Raw genomic sequence first — 14,554 nt, forward strand, 5'->3', positions numbered from 1 at the left:
CCCCGTAATCCAGCTCCTTTGACTCCTTTTTGGCCAGCTCCCCTGACTCCTTCCCTAATCTGCCTTTTATCACTACTCAAAACCAACCATCACCTAATGACATACACACACAGATACACACACTACTCCATGACCGGGCTTCCTTCTCATTACTAGACATCGACAGTTAACTACGTGTGTGAGTGTTTCACTTGAGCCTGTGAAAATAAACCCGATGGATTAAAAACAAGACGGTGACGGGACTATAAGAGAGACAGTATAAGAAGACTGGGATCACAGACAAATAGCGTCGTTACGTTAAGAAATTGAAATTTGGAAGTTCACAAAACAACAACGACGTTGTGTGACTAATCTTGTCGTTGTGCTGGTCATTTAGCAGATCATTGTGTTGCACGCAGTGCGATCAGAATCAGCGTCGTAAAAACCGTAAATTGAACTACGTTACTGGTTATTTCAGGGCTTTCAGTTCACAATCTCACAACCACCGATAATGCTCAGATCAAGAATTGGCTTGGCAAGTTCAAGATGGTCGTTTGCCACGAGACTGGTCTCATCCCAGGCTCCCAAAGTGGCCAACGTCTCATCCCAGCAGTATGCTAGCATCTACAAGCGTTCCCAAGGTTCGTATGAACCTTTGGATACTTTCCAAAGACGCCATTTGGGACCCAGCCCACAAAACTTGCAGGACATGCTCAAAACCATGGGCTATAACGATCTCGACACTTTTGTGTCGCAGCTGATCCCGCCAAAAGTGCTGGAAAAACGGGCTCTGCAACTGGAGGCCCCAGCTAGCGGATTCACAGAACAGCAGATGCTCCAACATCTGCAAAAAATCGCAGACAAAAACCAACACCATATTAGAAACCTCATAGGGAAGGGATACTACGGCACAGTACTGCCGCCTGTGATTCAGCGTAACCTGCTAGAGTGTCCAGAATGGTACACTTCGTACACGCCTTACCAGCCAGAAATTTCCCAAGGTCGTCTGGAATCGTTACTTAACTTTCAAACTGCCGTTTCAGACCTCACCGGGCTGCCCGTAGCCAACGCCTCGTTGTTGGACGAAGGTACCGCCGCAGGTGAGTCCATGTTGCTAGCATTCACCGTCGCAAAACGTAAAAGGTCTATTTTCATCGTGGATTCACGTGTGCATCCACAAACCAAAGCCGTCTTGCAGTCTCGTGCTACGCCCTTTGGAATTCAGCTGGTCGAAATCGACGTCACTGACGTTGCGGGCTCCAAGACCGCTTTGAACGATAAAAACGTTTTTGGAGGTCTCGTTCAGTACCCCGCTACCGACGGATCCATCATACCTGGCCCCGTCTTGAAATCTTTCGCGGACGTGCTACACGCCAACAAATCTCTGCTGGTGGTCGCATCTGACCTTATGGCTCTAACGCTTCTGAAGCCACCTTCCGAATTTGGCGCTGACGTGGTGTTCGGATCCTCTCAGAGATTTGGTGTTCCGCTAGGGTTCGGTGGACCGCACGCTGCTTTCCTTGCAGTTCCAGAGAAACTCAACCGTAAAATTCCGGGCCGTATTGTTGGTGTATCAAAAGACCGTTTGGGCAAACCTGCCCTTCGGTTGGCCCTTCAGACCAGAGAACAACACATCAAGCGTGACAAGGCCACTTCCAATATCTGTACTGCTCAGGCCCTCTTGGCCAACATCGCAGCTAACTACTGCGTTTACCACGGTCCCGAAGGTCTCAAGGACATTGCCCGTAGAATTTATGGGTTCACTACCGTTTTGGCAGACAAAATCTCAGCGGAGTCCTCCCACACTTTGATGAACGATTCTTGGTTCGATACCTTGACCGTGAAACTGGGTCAAGGGACAACGTCACAACAATTTTTGCAAGAGGCCCTCGACAAACACGCCATCAACCTATTTGCTGTCAACGACACCACAGTTTCACTTTCTCTGGATGAATTGGTGAGCAAGCAAGATTTGCTGAACCTGTGTGAATTGTTTGGTGTTTCTGATAATCTTCCCGACTCTTTACCAGAATTTCCAGGCGAACTTTTGCGTACCGACTCCATCTTGTCTAACGAGGTTTTCAACCAGCATCATAGCGAAACCGCTATGCTCAGATACTTGCACCGCCTGCAGAGCCGCGATTTGTCGCTCGCCAACTCAATGATCCCATTAGGTTCGTGCACAATGAAACTGAACTCGACAGTCGAAATGATGCCCGTGACGTGGCCCCAATTCGCCAACATGCATCCTTTCCAGCCTACTGAGCAGGCTGAAGGCTACCGTGAGTTAATCACATCATTGGAGTCTGATTTGGCTGATATTACGGGTTTCGACGCGGTTTCCTTGCAACCTAACTCAGGTGCTCAAGGTGAATACACGGGTCTTAGAGTTATTAAGGCCTTTTTGGCGTCTAAGGGTCAATCGCATCGTAACATCTGTTTGATACCAGTGTCAGCTCACGGTACCAACCCTGCGTCTGCAGTGATGTGCGGAATGAGAGTGGTACCTGTCAATTGTTTGCCGGATGGATCACTAGATTTGCAAGACTTAGAGGCGAAGGCAACCAAGCATGCTGATGACCTCGCAGCTATTATGATCACATACCCTTCAACTTATGGGTTGTTTGGTCCGGGCATCAGAGATGCTATTGAACTAGTTCACAGTAATGGCGGACAAGTTTATCTGGACGGTGCCAACATGAACGCTCAGGTGGGTTTGACGTCACCTGGTGATCTGGGCGCCGACGTGTGTCATTTGAATTTGCACAAGACATTTGCGATTCCTCACGGTGGTGGTGGTCCTGGTGTGGGTCCAATTTGCGTGAAATCGCATTTGGCACCATATCTGCCAGGCCATAATCTTATGGAAATGATGACCGGTGCTTCCAAGGAACACCGCATCAGCTCTGTTTCCAGTGCACCATATGGGAGCGCATCAATTTTGCCTATTTCGTATGCCTACATCAAGATGATGGGGTCGCAAGGTCTGCCCTTTGCGTCCGTTGTTGCCATGGTCAACGCCAACTACATGATGACCCGACTCAGCGCCCATTACGACATCATGTTCGTGAACAACAAGTCTAAGACGAAGCACTGTGGCCACGAATTCATCATTGATCTTAGAAATTATAAGGCTCAGGGCGTTGAGGCCATCGACGTGGCCAAACGTCTGCAAGACTACGGCTTCCACGCCCCCACCTTGGCGTTCCCGGTACCGGGAACGCTAATGGTGGAGCCCACGGAGTCCGAGAACCTCGAGGAACTCGACCGGTTTGTGGATGCCATGATCTCCATCAAGCATGAGATCGATCTCCACGTGACTGGCGATCCACAAGGAAATGTATTGAAAAACGCTCCACATTCCTTGGAGGACATCATTTCGAGTACCGACTGGGACACTCGAGGCTACAGTCGCGAGCTGGCCGCATACCCCTTGCCTTACTTAAGATACAACAAGTTCTGGCCTCCGGTGGCTCGTTTAGACGACACGTATGGAGACTTGAACCTGATGTGCACATGCCCGTCCGTGGAAGAGACTGTTGCAAAGCAGGACTGAGGGTCAGAAAGATGATACTAATTGTATAGACCGGAGTAATTAGAGTAATCAGCATAATTTTGAGCATTATACCGTAAAGACCTTTGAGACGTTTTTAGGATTTGAGAGAGAACGTTGGGACTCACCTCGGTTAATATATACTATTGTACGAAGCGGATAACCCAGAAATATAGCACGTGAACTAAACAGTTGAGAGCGGGTAATCGATCACGTGTATGCGGGTAACCTGTTTTTTAAAATTGCACCCCTAAAAAGGAAATAATCACGTGTTAACTCCGGGAGCTCGAGCGATCCATCTATACCAAAACTATACAATAGCCCTGGGGAAAGAAACATCTCTGAAAGCTATGAGTTGAGAGTCATTGGAACCAACTCATGCCATCTGGGATGCCATTGGAGAATCATACGACTGTGAGTAAAAAATGCCAGTTTTCTCCGATTGATAGCCGTCGGAGGGTAAGCACATTCAAGCGTTACATTATGCGACCTTATCGAGGCCCAGAGGATAGGATATACTTGGATTTTGAATGCTTTCTGATGAAAAAAGGCTTACAAACCGGTTGTCTTGGTCGTTATTCAAAGCGTATGCAAGGAATCCACAGAGTTGTATAATTGCATCTTTTCGAACATTTTTCATATCAGCAAAGGTTTCAAGATGCTCCTCCGGAAAAAGTTTGTGAGTGGGAGTGCGTAGGTTTCCAGTCGATAGGTTTCGTTGCTCGAAAAGTTTGACAAAGTATTAAGGTTTGATCAAGACGCGGGACAACACGGTGTTCCTGAGGCCCATTCGTCGTGCGAACCTTGAGAATAATGGCGATGGCAAAACTAGTCTAATTTGATAGGGCTCAGCTTGGACCAACGAGGCGTATGAATGTATTTGTTGATAGAAACTATCGCGGTTGCCACCGAAAAACATCCAAACTTTAGAAAATCGTGGTCACTAACACACCTGGTGCAATTGAGTGAGTTCATTCCAGGTTCCTTTTGTCTTTGGTCTATTCATTTGGGCTTGAGTTTGGAATTACATGAGCAGACGAGGCGAAGCCGAAGAGGGTTGTCTAGTCCTGAGGTGTAGTGTTTTCAATTAGCGCTTTTTGATTTCCCGCGCAGCTAAGAGCCGCACTTGTAGAACATTAACGGAACTAGGACTTGCCAAAGGCAAATAAAGCTTGTGCAATATTGTGAGGCTTGTGCTTCAGAAAGAGTGTTCTTAGTGCTGGAATTACAAACGAAGTGTTTTAACATTTTAGAGAAAGCGAGAGTTCTGCCAAAACTAAACACTTTACGGTAGTGATCATACATGCACTGTGCGTAAGGTTCGTTACCAAAAGGTTGTGAGCCAGATGTTGAAAAGAGACGTTGACACTTGATTTCCATATTTCTTGGGAGGAAGGTTGCCAGATTCTGAAAAGGGACGTTGACAATCAAGTTTCAAGTTCTTGGCAGCTAGTTTGCCGGAAACTGTCTCGTTTTAGTGTTTTGTAAGGAATTTGTTGAGATCAATGGAATAACGGGTTGTGATTATAGAATACGGTGGTTTCAATTTTCGCTGCAACATATCTGGGGGCTCTTTGTCTTTTTTCAGTTGTGACCTGCACGGTCACGTCTCAGGCCTTGTGAAGATGGTATGTTGAGCTGCTGGTATAATAATACCGGTCAAACACCATTTGATTTCCCTTCGACACGATGGTGTCACGGTAGGTTTTGTTTGATGTGCAAACCTCCAAAATCATCGCTGATCGAGTTTTTTGATCCAACGTACTTTGAGGAACTAGTTTTCTCGAAGCATTGTCTTTTAAATTCCATTTCCTGCTGGTCGGTGTATAGCTCACTTGGCAGCTTAGTAAAAGAAGGTTGGGCATCATAGAATTCTGTTGGTAAGTACAATCAAACATTTCATTTACGTCTGCTGGCTGACACTAGTTGGCATACGTATTCAAAGTGAAGAGATCTTGATACCCGCGGAGGTATCCGAAAACACCTTGTTTTCAATAATTTGTGATCCATTTGTGATCCGTTTGAAATTCTCAAGACCCGAAATCCAACCCGTTACGTAAAGAGCTACAACCCGTTTGGGATCCACTTTCCTTGACCCGTAGGAAATGACTCTTCCAGGACTTGAAAAGAGTGGACTCGAGTAGACACCCGTATGTGATGGTTGGTTTAGTGCGCTGCGCGAAGCTTAATGATCACGGACAATATCTGTCACACAGCCTCAGATGTAGGCCTCGCGTTTCCAGTGGTGTTAGTGTTCCAAGCCGGACCATGTATGAATAGTTCGGCTTAAACACTTCGTTGGTAAGTTTCTGCGGGTGGTAATAGATTGTAGAACCGGAACACCCAGTAACTACCTATGTACCGTAGAAACAAGGTAAGAAGTTGTCCACATGTTCACCGCTGAATGATACTCATCATTCCACACGGCTACTCTCGATTGTACTCGTACTCGTCCAGAAACTTTCTCGGCCGAGAAGCCATAACTTCATTCGTATACGTTGAGCTAGCATTCGACCACCCAGACACCCACACAAGACGCTGACATTCGAGACGCTCTCGACTTTACTGCTTGTAGGCGATCCGCTAGTGTGCGTTGAAGCTCAAATGAACATCTCAGCAGACATTGTAACACTCTACTCGGGTTCTCACCCTCGCGAGTAGAATCATTCGTCTTCAGCGGTGACATTAAGTTATTTCCTATAAAAAGACGACTTACGACCTTCATTCTTGTGTACAAACATAGTGGTTAGGTTAGGTACTCCGGTTCTGTAATAAATTAAACATCAGCTTAAAAATGAAACACCTCAACGAAGTGAGCACTGGAGTCACTGACCCTGCGTATAGTTAAACTACTAAGATCACTTCTACATACTAGTCATTTGAAATGTGGAGCCTACTCTGAGCTATGATGCTGGTTTTGTCGGTGAGCATCGTGTGACACCCACCGCAGTAGACTACTCATACAAGCATTCAGCACATAGTTAGTCGTATTTTTCACGAGTAAGCCTACTCGCGGTCCAAAATACCTACTCAAGTCCAATCTTCCCCAGTCCTGTCGGAGCCTCTGTCTGTCTGGCGTCAGGTCCATGACGAAGTGATCACGTCCACGTGACAGATGACAGCGTCAGAATTAACAAGATGCGCAAAGAATCTAGAACAAGTACTGATGTAACGGAAAGGACGTCGATTAAACCAAGTGATAACACTTGCAGTTAATCAAGTGCATCCAGATCAGCCCATTTATACTATTTGCACCCGGAAAGCTTGAAAGCTCTCATATTCGTCAGCAACGGAACATCTCAGAGAATTTGTGTAAGAAGAGACGTTTTGTCTACCCTGCAAGCTCATTCCAAATCGCCGCCTGACTCGCTAACGTGGAATAAAGGGAGAGTATCTTTTGTTTTTCATGCTAAATAGATTACGGAGAGATAATGGACAAGATCACCCAAGACACCGAACGTTTATCGTGCAACGACACTCCAGAGACAGAGTCTCAACACGAGTATAAACATAATCCGCATCCCTGCTATCGTCACCACCCTCAAGACTACCAGTACTTCCTCTAATCTACAAGCAACCCACAAGGTACTCGAGTCTTGTTCACCTCAAACGTTTATCGTTCTCCCTCTATAGCTCTCTCTTGAGTTGTGTGGCACAAGATTACGTAACCCAAAGGCGCTCCTCACTACCACGTGCCATTTCCTCTCACCCGACGTCGCGATAAGTACAAAGTGACTACATTCTAATAAAAAAACACAATGGCTTTTTTATTTCTTTTTTTTTTTTTTTGGATTCCAGCGTCACGATTGGGATAAAGTGATCTTAATCTCATCTCTCGCCTTCTGTATCGTCACCATCATCACCATTACCACCTTCATCCTATGTATATCGTCGCCCTGTGTATACTCAACCTGTGTAGCATGTTCTCCATCTCTCCCAGTTTGTCTCCATCTCTCCCAGTCTGCCTCAATCTCTCCCGTAACCTTTCTTCCTTTGTCTCTGACTCATTTCGTGCAACTGCGCTATTCAAAGCTTTTTTGCCAGTTATCGGTCTCGAGCGGCGATCGTTACGGTAATACTGGGTTCTTGGTATTATTCTCTTGGTAATCACTATCGTTGGCCTTGGCCTAACCAACCTTCCTGTACCAATAGCCATTGTCTTTAGTTATCTAATTTGGTGTGTGTGTGTGTGTGTGTGTGGTGGGTGGTGGTGGTGTGTGGCTCTTGTGTTGCCTAGAAATCCGAGTCTAGCTTGTGTGAACAATGGCGTAAAATCTTAATCGGTGACTAGTACTGTGGCTCATGCAGGGTAGAAGTAGTAGAAGTAGTAGAAGTAGTGGTGGTAATGATAGTGGTAGTAGTAATAGTAGTGGTGGTTCTAGTACTGGTACAGTCATTCGCTGCAGAAAGAAGACAATGGGAGTGGGATGAGAGTGCCTTGTGATGAGCTGATTTGGAGTACTTAAAGACAGCAGGAATGCTGTGGAAATACTGTGGAAATACTGTGGTAATGGCAGCCATTTTGATACTGAGACTGGACTTGATATTGGACTGCTATTAGACTGCTATTAGACTGCTATTAGACCTGCTATTGGACCTGTAAACACCGACTCACCGTAATTCATGTCATTGGCCAAAAGTATCGCACAGGAATGGGTGGTAGACCCTTTCCATAGACTGAAATGGGGGTTTATTCCTACCAGAAGAATAGTGGACGAATCGGACATCGCGGTGCACACGGGAAACTCAGAATCGGAGCTGGAACAAGAAACACACACGGAGCATCCCGAAAAGGTGCTAAATGGGTCTGGATCCGATAAAGCGTCCGATGTCAAGACAGAACAGCATTCGAACGACGAGGAAGAAGAAGAAGAAGAAACTGAACAGGAAACACACTTGGAATACAGAGACGAAGCCAACCGCAAATGGTGGGCTTTCTTCAACGAAGGCGAGTACCGTGTCAACGACAAACAGGCCAGTGGCACCAAATGGTGGCAGTGGTTCGGAAGCGGCGTTTCGCCGCAGGAGCGAAAACTGCTGCTTAAACTGGACATTTTGCTGGCCTTCTACTCGTGTATGGCCTACTGGGTCAAATACCTGGATTTTTCTAACCTCAACAACGCCTTCGTCTCCGGGATGCGTGAAGAACTCGGCTTCAAGGGTAACGATCTTGTTAACACCCAGGTGATGTTCACGGTCGGTAACATCGTGTTCCAACTGCCCTTCATCTTCATTCTCAACAAAGTGCCGCTCAATTATCTGCTGCCCGCTCTCGATATCTGCTGGTCCGTGCTCACCATCGGCAGCTCCAAAGTTAACTCCATCTCTCATTTGAAGGCCATCCGGTTTTTCATCGGTGTCTTTGAAGCCCCCGCTTATCTGGCCTACCAGTATCTGTTTGGCTCCTTTTACAAGCACGACGAAATGGTGCGCCGTTCTGCGTTCTATTATTTCGGTCAATACGCAGGTATCATGTCTGCTGGTGGTATTCAAGCTTCCGTTTACGCAGTTCTAGACGGCAGGGGCGGTCTTTCCGGCTGGAGATGGAATTTCATCATCGACGGTTGCATATCCCTAGCTGTCGGTATCATCGGATTCTACGCTTTGCCAGGCGACCCTTTCAACTGCTACTCCATCTTCCTTACCGACGATGAGATCAGATTGGCCCGTAAGAGGGTGCAACAAAACAATACCCAGAAGGCAGACTTCTCGTCCAAATTCTTCAACAAGAAGGTGTGGCTCCGCATCCTGACCGACTGGAAGATTTACGTTCTTACCTTGTGGAATATCTTTTGCTGGAACAACAACAACGGTTCTTCAGGTGCTTACTTGCTATGGCTGAAGTCCCTCAAGAAATACTCCATTCCAGAACTTAACAGACTCAGTATGATTACTCCCGCTCTAGGTATGATCTATTTGGCCAGTGCAGGTCTTTTTGCCGATAAACTACACAGCAGATGGGGTGCCATCGTTTTTACTCAGGTTTTTAACTTTATTGGTAACGTCATCCTCGCTGCCTGGAATGTTCCTCAGGGTGCCAAATGGTTTGCATTCATGCTTCAATACTTTGGGTGGGCTATGGCCCCTGTCTTATATTCTTGGCAAAACGATATCTGTCGTCGTGACGCGGAAGCCAGATCTATTATTTTGGTTATCATGAACATGTTGGCCCAAACTACGACCGCTTTCATGTCCGTGCTTGTTTTCAAGACTGTGGAAGCGCCAAGATTCTTAAAGGGTTATACTTGGACCGCGGTTTCTGCATTCTGTCTGTCATTATGGACTCTAGTTGTTCTATGGCTGTACAAGCGTGAGGAAAAACAAAACGCAAGATCGAACGGTATTGTTCTTTATAATTCTAAGAAGGAGGGAGTCCCTCCTGTTGAATCCCCAACAGCCTAGGCGTTGATTTTATAATGCATGTATAAGAATGGTGCTCTAATGTGATAAAACTTGAACTTAAATGTGCTCTCCTCCAAAAAATAACGCTCTAAATCAAAATGCTAGTGTTATCGAACCTATCAAGGATACCGGATTAAATATTTCATGGCCTTCTTGCCCAATTTTTTGCAGGCCATTTGGTTTTCTTACCTCGTTTTGTCTTAGACTGGCTACTTCTAACTTTCTGACTTAGAACGTTAGGATTTATCTCGATGGAAGCAGATTGACGTATCTGCTGTAAAATTTCTTCATTGCGTCGCTGCATTTCTGCATCCTCCATGAATTGAGAATTTTGGAAAAAAGGCGAAACACCCGGGACCTGATGTGGATCTGATTGAGACGCTTTTTGACTAGTCAAAGAGCGGCGTTTGGACCGTAAAACTGTAAGAAGCTCCTGAAAGTGCGTATAGTTTTGCTGTTGAGAAGCTGTCAAATTGGGTAACAGCCGAAATTGCTCCAGAGAACTCGGCAACGTAACTGCAGCTTTTTTCAATGCTTGCTCGGAGATTATGCCCATAAAAGAATTATAACCAGCTTTGCTGGCAACTTGCATCGCCCTTTGCCTTAACTCTTGATATGCTACCGTAACGCTCAGCTGTTCCTCAGCTGTTAAATGGCTTGTAGTATCTTCCATCATTATGGGCGACGCTGAGCGATTGTGGGATTTTGCTTCCGACGGGCCGTTGTCATCATCATATGCATAGTGATTCAAGATTGGACGGCTATAGCTAGACAGCCCCGCTGTCCTTGCCATGGCACCAGCATTGCCATTGGTGCCATCGTGAGACGTTTTCCCATTCAATTCTGTCATCTGACCAGGAGGAGCAGACCCCGCCCTAGAGGAATCAACATTAGAAGTGACAAAATGCATCGACACCTTCATTCTTCCAGTTAAAACCTGCTGTGCCTTGATTCCTACTTTCACATAGTTTGAAGCAAATCCTCGTCCGGTCATCACAGGGTACTCTTGCAGAACCTGATTAGTTATCAGATGGAAAAAGATTCTTTCTATTTCTGACTTCGACATGTTTTTCCCCTGACCATGGTAGCTCAGCTTGTCGTGGCCCGCTTGAACAATTTTTGAATTGCGCGACCCTTTGTAAATGTCCTGACAATGTATTAACGTTACCTTCTCATCTTGTATTTGTGAAATCAATTTCAATATGTGCTTGGTCTCAGCGGTAATGTCTCGTTCTTCAGTGGTAGTATTAAGGCTATTCTTGCAATTGTCACAATTCCTTTTACAGAGTGAGGATTCGAACTTTTCATTGAAATATGATAAAACCAGTTTTCTTCTGCAGTCGGTAACATTTTCGCAATACTGCATGACTTGTTGGAGCTTTGTGAGATGCTTTTCCTTATTATCTCTATCTAAATTCTTGTCTTTCTGAATCATAGTCTGCATGGTACGCACATCACGAAAGGTATAGTACATTATGCAAAACGAGTATTTTCCGTCCCTCCCTGCACGCCCTGTTTCCTGATAATAACCTTCCAAAGTTCTTGGCACTGTTAAATGATAAACGAAGCGAACGTCCGGTTTGTCTATACCCATTCCAAATGCAACCGTCGCACAGATAACTCGAATTTTGTCGGCTTGCCAAGCTTGTTGAACTTGATTTCTCTCATCCGGTTCCATGCCAGCATGGTAATAAGCTGAATTGATACCCTTTTTTTGCATTAGAGATGCTGTTTGCTCGCAAGCGTTTTTAGAGTGGCAGTATATGATACCTGTTTGATTTTTGAACCGTGTTTTAACATCGGCACATATAGAAGAGACTGTATCTCTGCCCTTCTTAAGCACCTCATAGTATAGGTTAGTTCTATTGAAGCTTTGCTTCAAAAAAACGGGATCCTTCAAGCATAAATTATGAACAACGTCAAGTCTTACCTGCTCGCTTGCCGTAGCTGTGAGTGCAATCATAGGAATATCAGGATATTGTTTCTTGAAATACTTCAGTTCTTTGTAATCCGGCCTGAAATCGTGTCCCCAATTCGATACGCAGTGAGCTTCATCGACAACAATCCGCGCCAACTTTCCATCTCTATACAATCTTCCAATTGCTTTCTTACATTGCTCAGAAGCACTTATCATTTCTGGAGAGATGTAAATGAGATCAAGTAAGCCATTGATAAATAGGTTAAACGTTTGCCGCCTCTGGTCAGCTGTGCCTTTCGAACTGAACATACACGCTTTGATATTTTTGGCCAGCAGGTGAGCAACCTGATCCTGCATAAGAGAGATAAGTGGTGATATGACAACGGTGGTGCCACTTGTTGTGCCCGAGTTTACGATAGCTGGAAGTTGATAGCACAGGGATTTACCACCACCTGTCGGCATGAGAACGAAAACGTCTTTACCGGCCAAAGTAGCATTAACCGCAGCGAGCTGGTTGAAGCGAAATCCTGGCAGCTTAAAAGAATGATGGAGGCGATACAAAACCTCATGTGTCCAGGGATATTTGGGTTCTTCCACGTCTTGAACGGGTGATTCTTTGGTGACGTCTCCTTGCCTCTTTGATAGCTGATATGTTTGATCGTCAACATTGAAAACTGAGTCTACGTCGATAATTTCGCGCTTGACGTTGGGACTCAACCTGTTTGAATTCTCTATTCTTTGCTCTGAAAGAATCCTTAGGTCGTCATCTACTTCCCTAACATTGGCCCCTTGAGTCAAATTTTCCCTCTCAGCATCAAAGTCATCGAAATCCTCTGAGTCGCTGTGAGTGAATGTGTCATCGTGTACAACATCATCATCGCGTAGCGCAAGTACCTCAGCGTTCAATGTAGAAGGCTGCCAAGTGGTCTGAGTATGAGTTGGAAAGGTCTGCTGTATACTTTCGCTTATCGTATCGAATTCGGGAGCGTTATTGGGCCCTGTCAGATCAAGCTCAGGCGTCCCAGAACGAGAATCAGCATCTTTGCGCGAATCTTGAATTGGTGACGAGCCTATAATCTGGACATTTATACTTTGATCCATCTCTGAAATCAGTTCGGGGTCTCTCGGAGATAAATTACCAGCACTTGAATCCTGAGTTGCCTGATATTCTCCATCGACGCTTCCATCTAGCAAATTATCCAGACCATCCTCAACGAACTCCCGATCGCTAGTTCGCGCTTCATCATGTTCTTCCTCCGCAGTGAGCAAAAAATGCGAGTCTTCTTGCTCTGCATCCATGGTGGTGTCCTCCTCGTCCCTTCCTGACTGCTGTGTTGCCAAAAACGACGGCCTCATGTTGTAGTTCAAGCTATCCTCCATCTCAGGAAGTTTATAATTGATTGCCTTATGCTTGCGCAATGGTCTCGCACGTACCACTTCTGTATCATTTTGTATCGTCGGTACCACGCGAGACTTTGTTACTGGGGCCAAAAATGGAGGTTGACCTTTGCCGCCCATTTTATCATGACCGGTGTCTTTATCTTTGTCTAAATCATCATCATCATCATCATCATCGTCGACATCATCGTCTTCGTCATCCAGAACTGTTATGAGATCTTTTTCTATGGTAGTTTGGCGGTGTGCCACCCGAGAATCTTGCTGCTTCGGCGCACAAACACTAGGAGCGGGCACGCTAATAAAAGGATGGCTTGCAGGCTCATGCCGACTTTCATTTGCACAGCTTTCAAGAACACGTTGCGCAGGTTTCATTAGAATTAGTGTGTTTTTGAGTAATTTCAACTCTTCTTCCAGTGCCATTAGCCTAGGTTCAAGTTGTTGAATCTGGACTCTCTGAGCATCTTTTGAAAGAGAAGTGGACTCTATAATCGAGCATCTCCGTCCAAATGTCGCAGCTTTCTCCTCCAGCAGTCCAATAACCTTTTCTTGCAATGATATAACCTCTATAGAGCTTGAAGACGGCAAATTAGGATAGTCCTTTCGCAGTCTTGACTGGAACTCATGGCTGGGATGGCTAGTTGTGCTCCCAGATTCCACATACGAAGTGGCAGGGAGTGAGGTCGGTTTCTGCGATAATTGAGTGGACTCTGTGAGTCCTTTTGAGGGCCTTACAGCCGTTGGATGCGAAAATGAGATTCCAGATCGTGGTGTGACGCTTTCTTCTTCGGTGCTTCCCACCGCACTAAAAGTGGATCGATTTGGCGGCTGAGCTACGACAGGCACCACCATGCTGACCCTGGTCTCGCTAGTCAAGTCAATTACAGGGTTTGGAGCCCAAGCTTTACCTTGTGATTGAGTTGCCACTTTTTGTCTTTTGTCGGTTGTTTCAAGGCTTAAAACTCGGTTTAAAAGCTCCTGTTTTGGCTCAAAAGCCCTGCTTTTTTTTAGCCATCCAATCTGAGCTTTCAGATTGTCTTGCATCGCGACAAAGCCTGCTCCATGTGGTGAAACAACTCGCTTCTGTTTGCTCATCTCATTAGACGCGTCTCGAGTACTATGTTTACGCATTTTATTTACCTATATATATTAAAGGTAAGGCCGTCGAAAGTTGAACATGGAACAAGAGGGATGGACTGGACAGAGGTGGAATAACTTAGCACTGGAAGCATCTTTGCTGCTTATAATTTTGACTTCTGCATCAAGTCTAGGTTCTGGGCTTTATTTTCAAGGTTTTGTGGATTTTT

The 14,554-nt window shown here is 45.6% G+C and overlaps 3 protein-coding genes across 3 annotated transcripts; 2 read left to right on the forward strand and 1 right to left on the reverse strand.

Annotated features, from left to right (window-relative positions):
* Positions 1-490: 490 nt before the first annotated feature.
* Positions 491-3,535, forward strand: GCV2 (LALA0S05e07360g1_1; the record flags this gene model as incomplete). Its single annotated transcript, XM_022772415.1, has 1 exon — positions 491-3,535. One exon carries the CDS (start codon positions 491-493, stop codon positions 3,533-3,535), a length of 3,045 nt encoding a protein of 1,014 aa, XP_022628741.1.
* Positions 3,536-8,155: 4,620 nt separating this feature from the next.
* Positions 8,156-9,934, forward strand: SEO1 (LALA0S05e07382g1_1; the record flags this gene model as incomplete). The annotated part of the gene is made up of 1 exon (XM_022772416.1): positions 8,156-9,934. The coding sequence occupies one exon, from the start codon at positions 8,156-8,158 to the stop codon at positions 9,932-9,934; it is 1,779 nt and encodes a 592-aa protein (XP_022628742.1).
* Positions 9,935-10,076: 142 nt separating this feature from the next.
* On the reverse strand, positions 10,077-14,291 carry SGS1 (LALA0S05e07404g1_1; the record flags this gene model as incomplete). The annotated part of the gene is made up of 1 exon (XM_022772417.1): positions 10,077-14,291. The coding sequence occupies one exon, from the start codon at positions 14,289-14,291 to the stop codon at positions 10,077-10,079; it is 4,215 nt and encodes a 1,404-aa protein (XP_022628743.1).
* Positions 14,292-14,554: the final 263 nt, after the last annotated feature.

The sequence above is a fragment of the Lachancea lanzarotensis genome, scaffold LALA0S05 (assembly GCF_000938715.1).
Source record: "Lachancea lanzarotensis genome assembly LALA0, scaffold LALA0S05, whole genome shotgun sequence".
NCBI lineage: Eukaryota > Fungi > Ascomycota > Saccharomycetes > Saccharomycetales > Saccharomycetaceae > Lachancea > Lachancea lanzarotensis.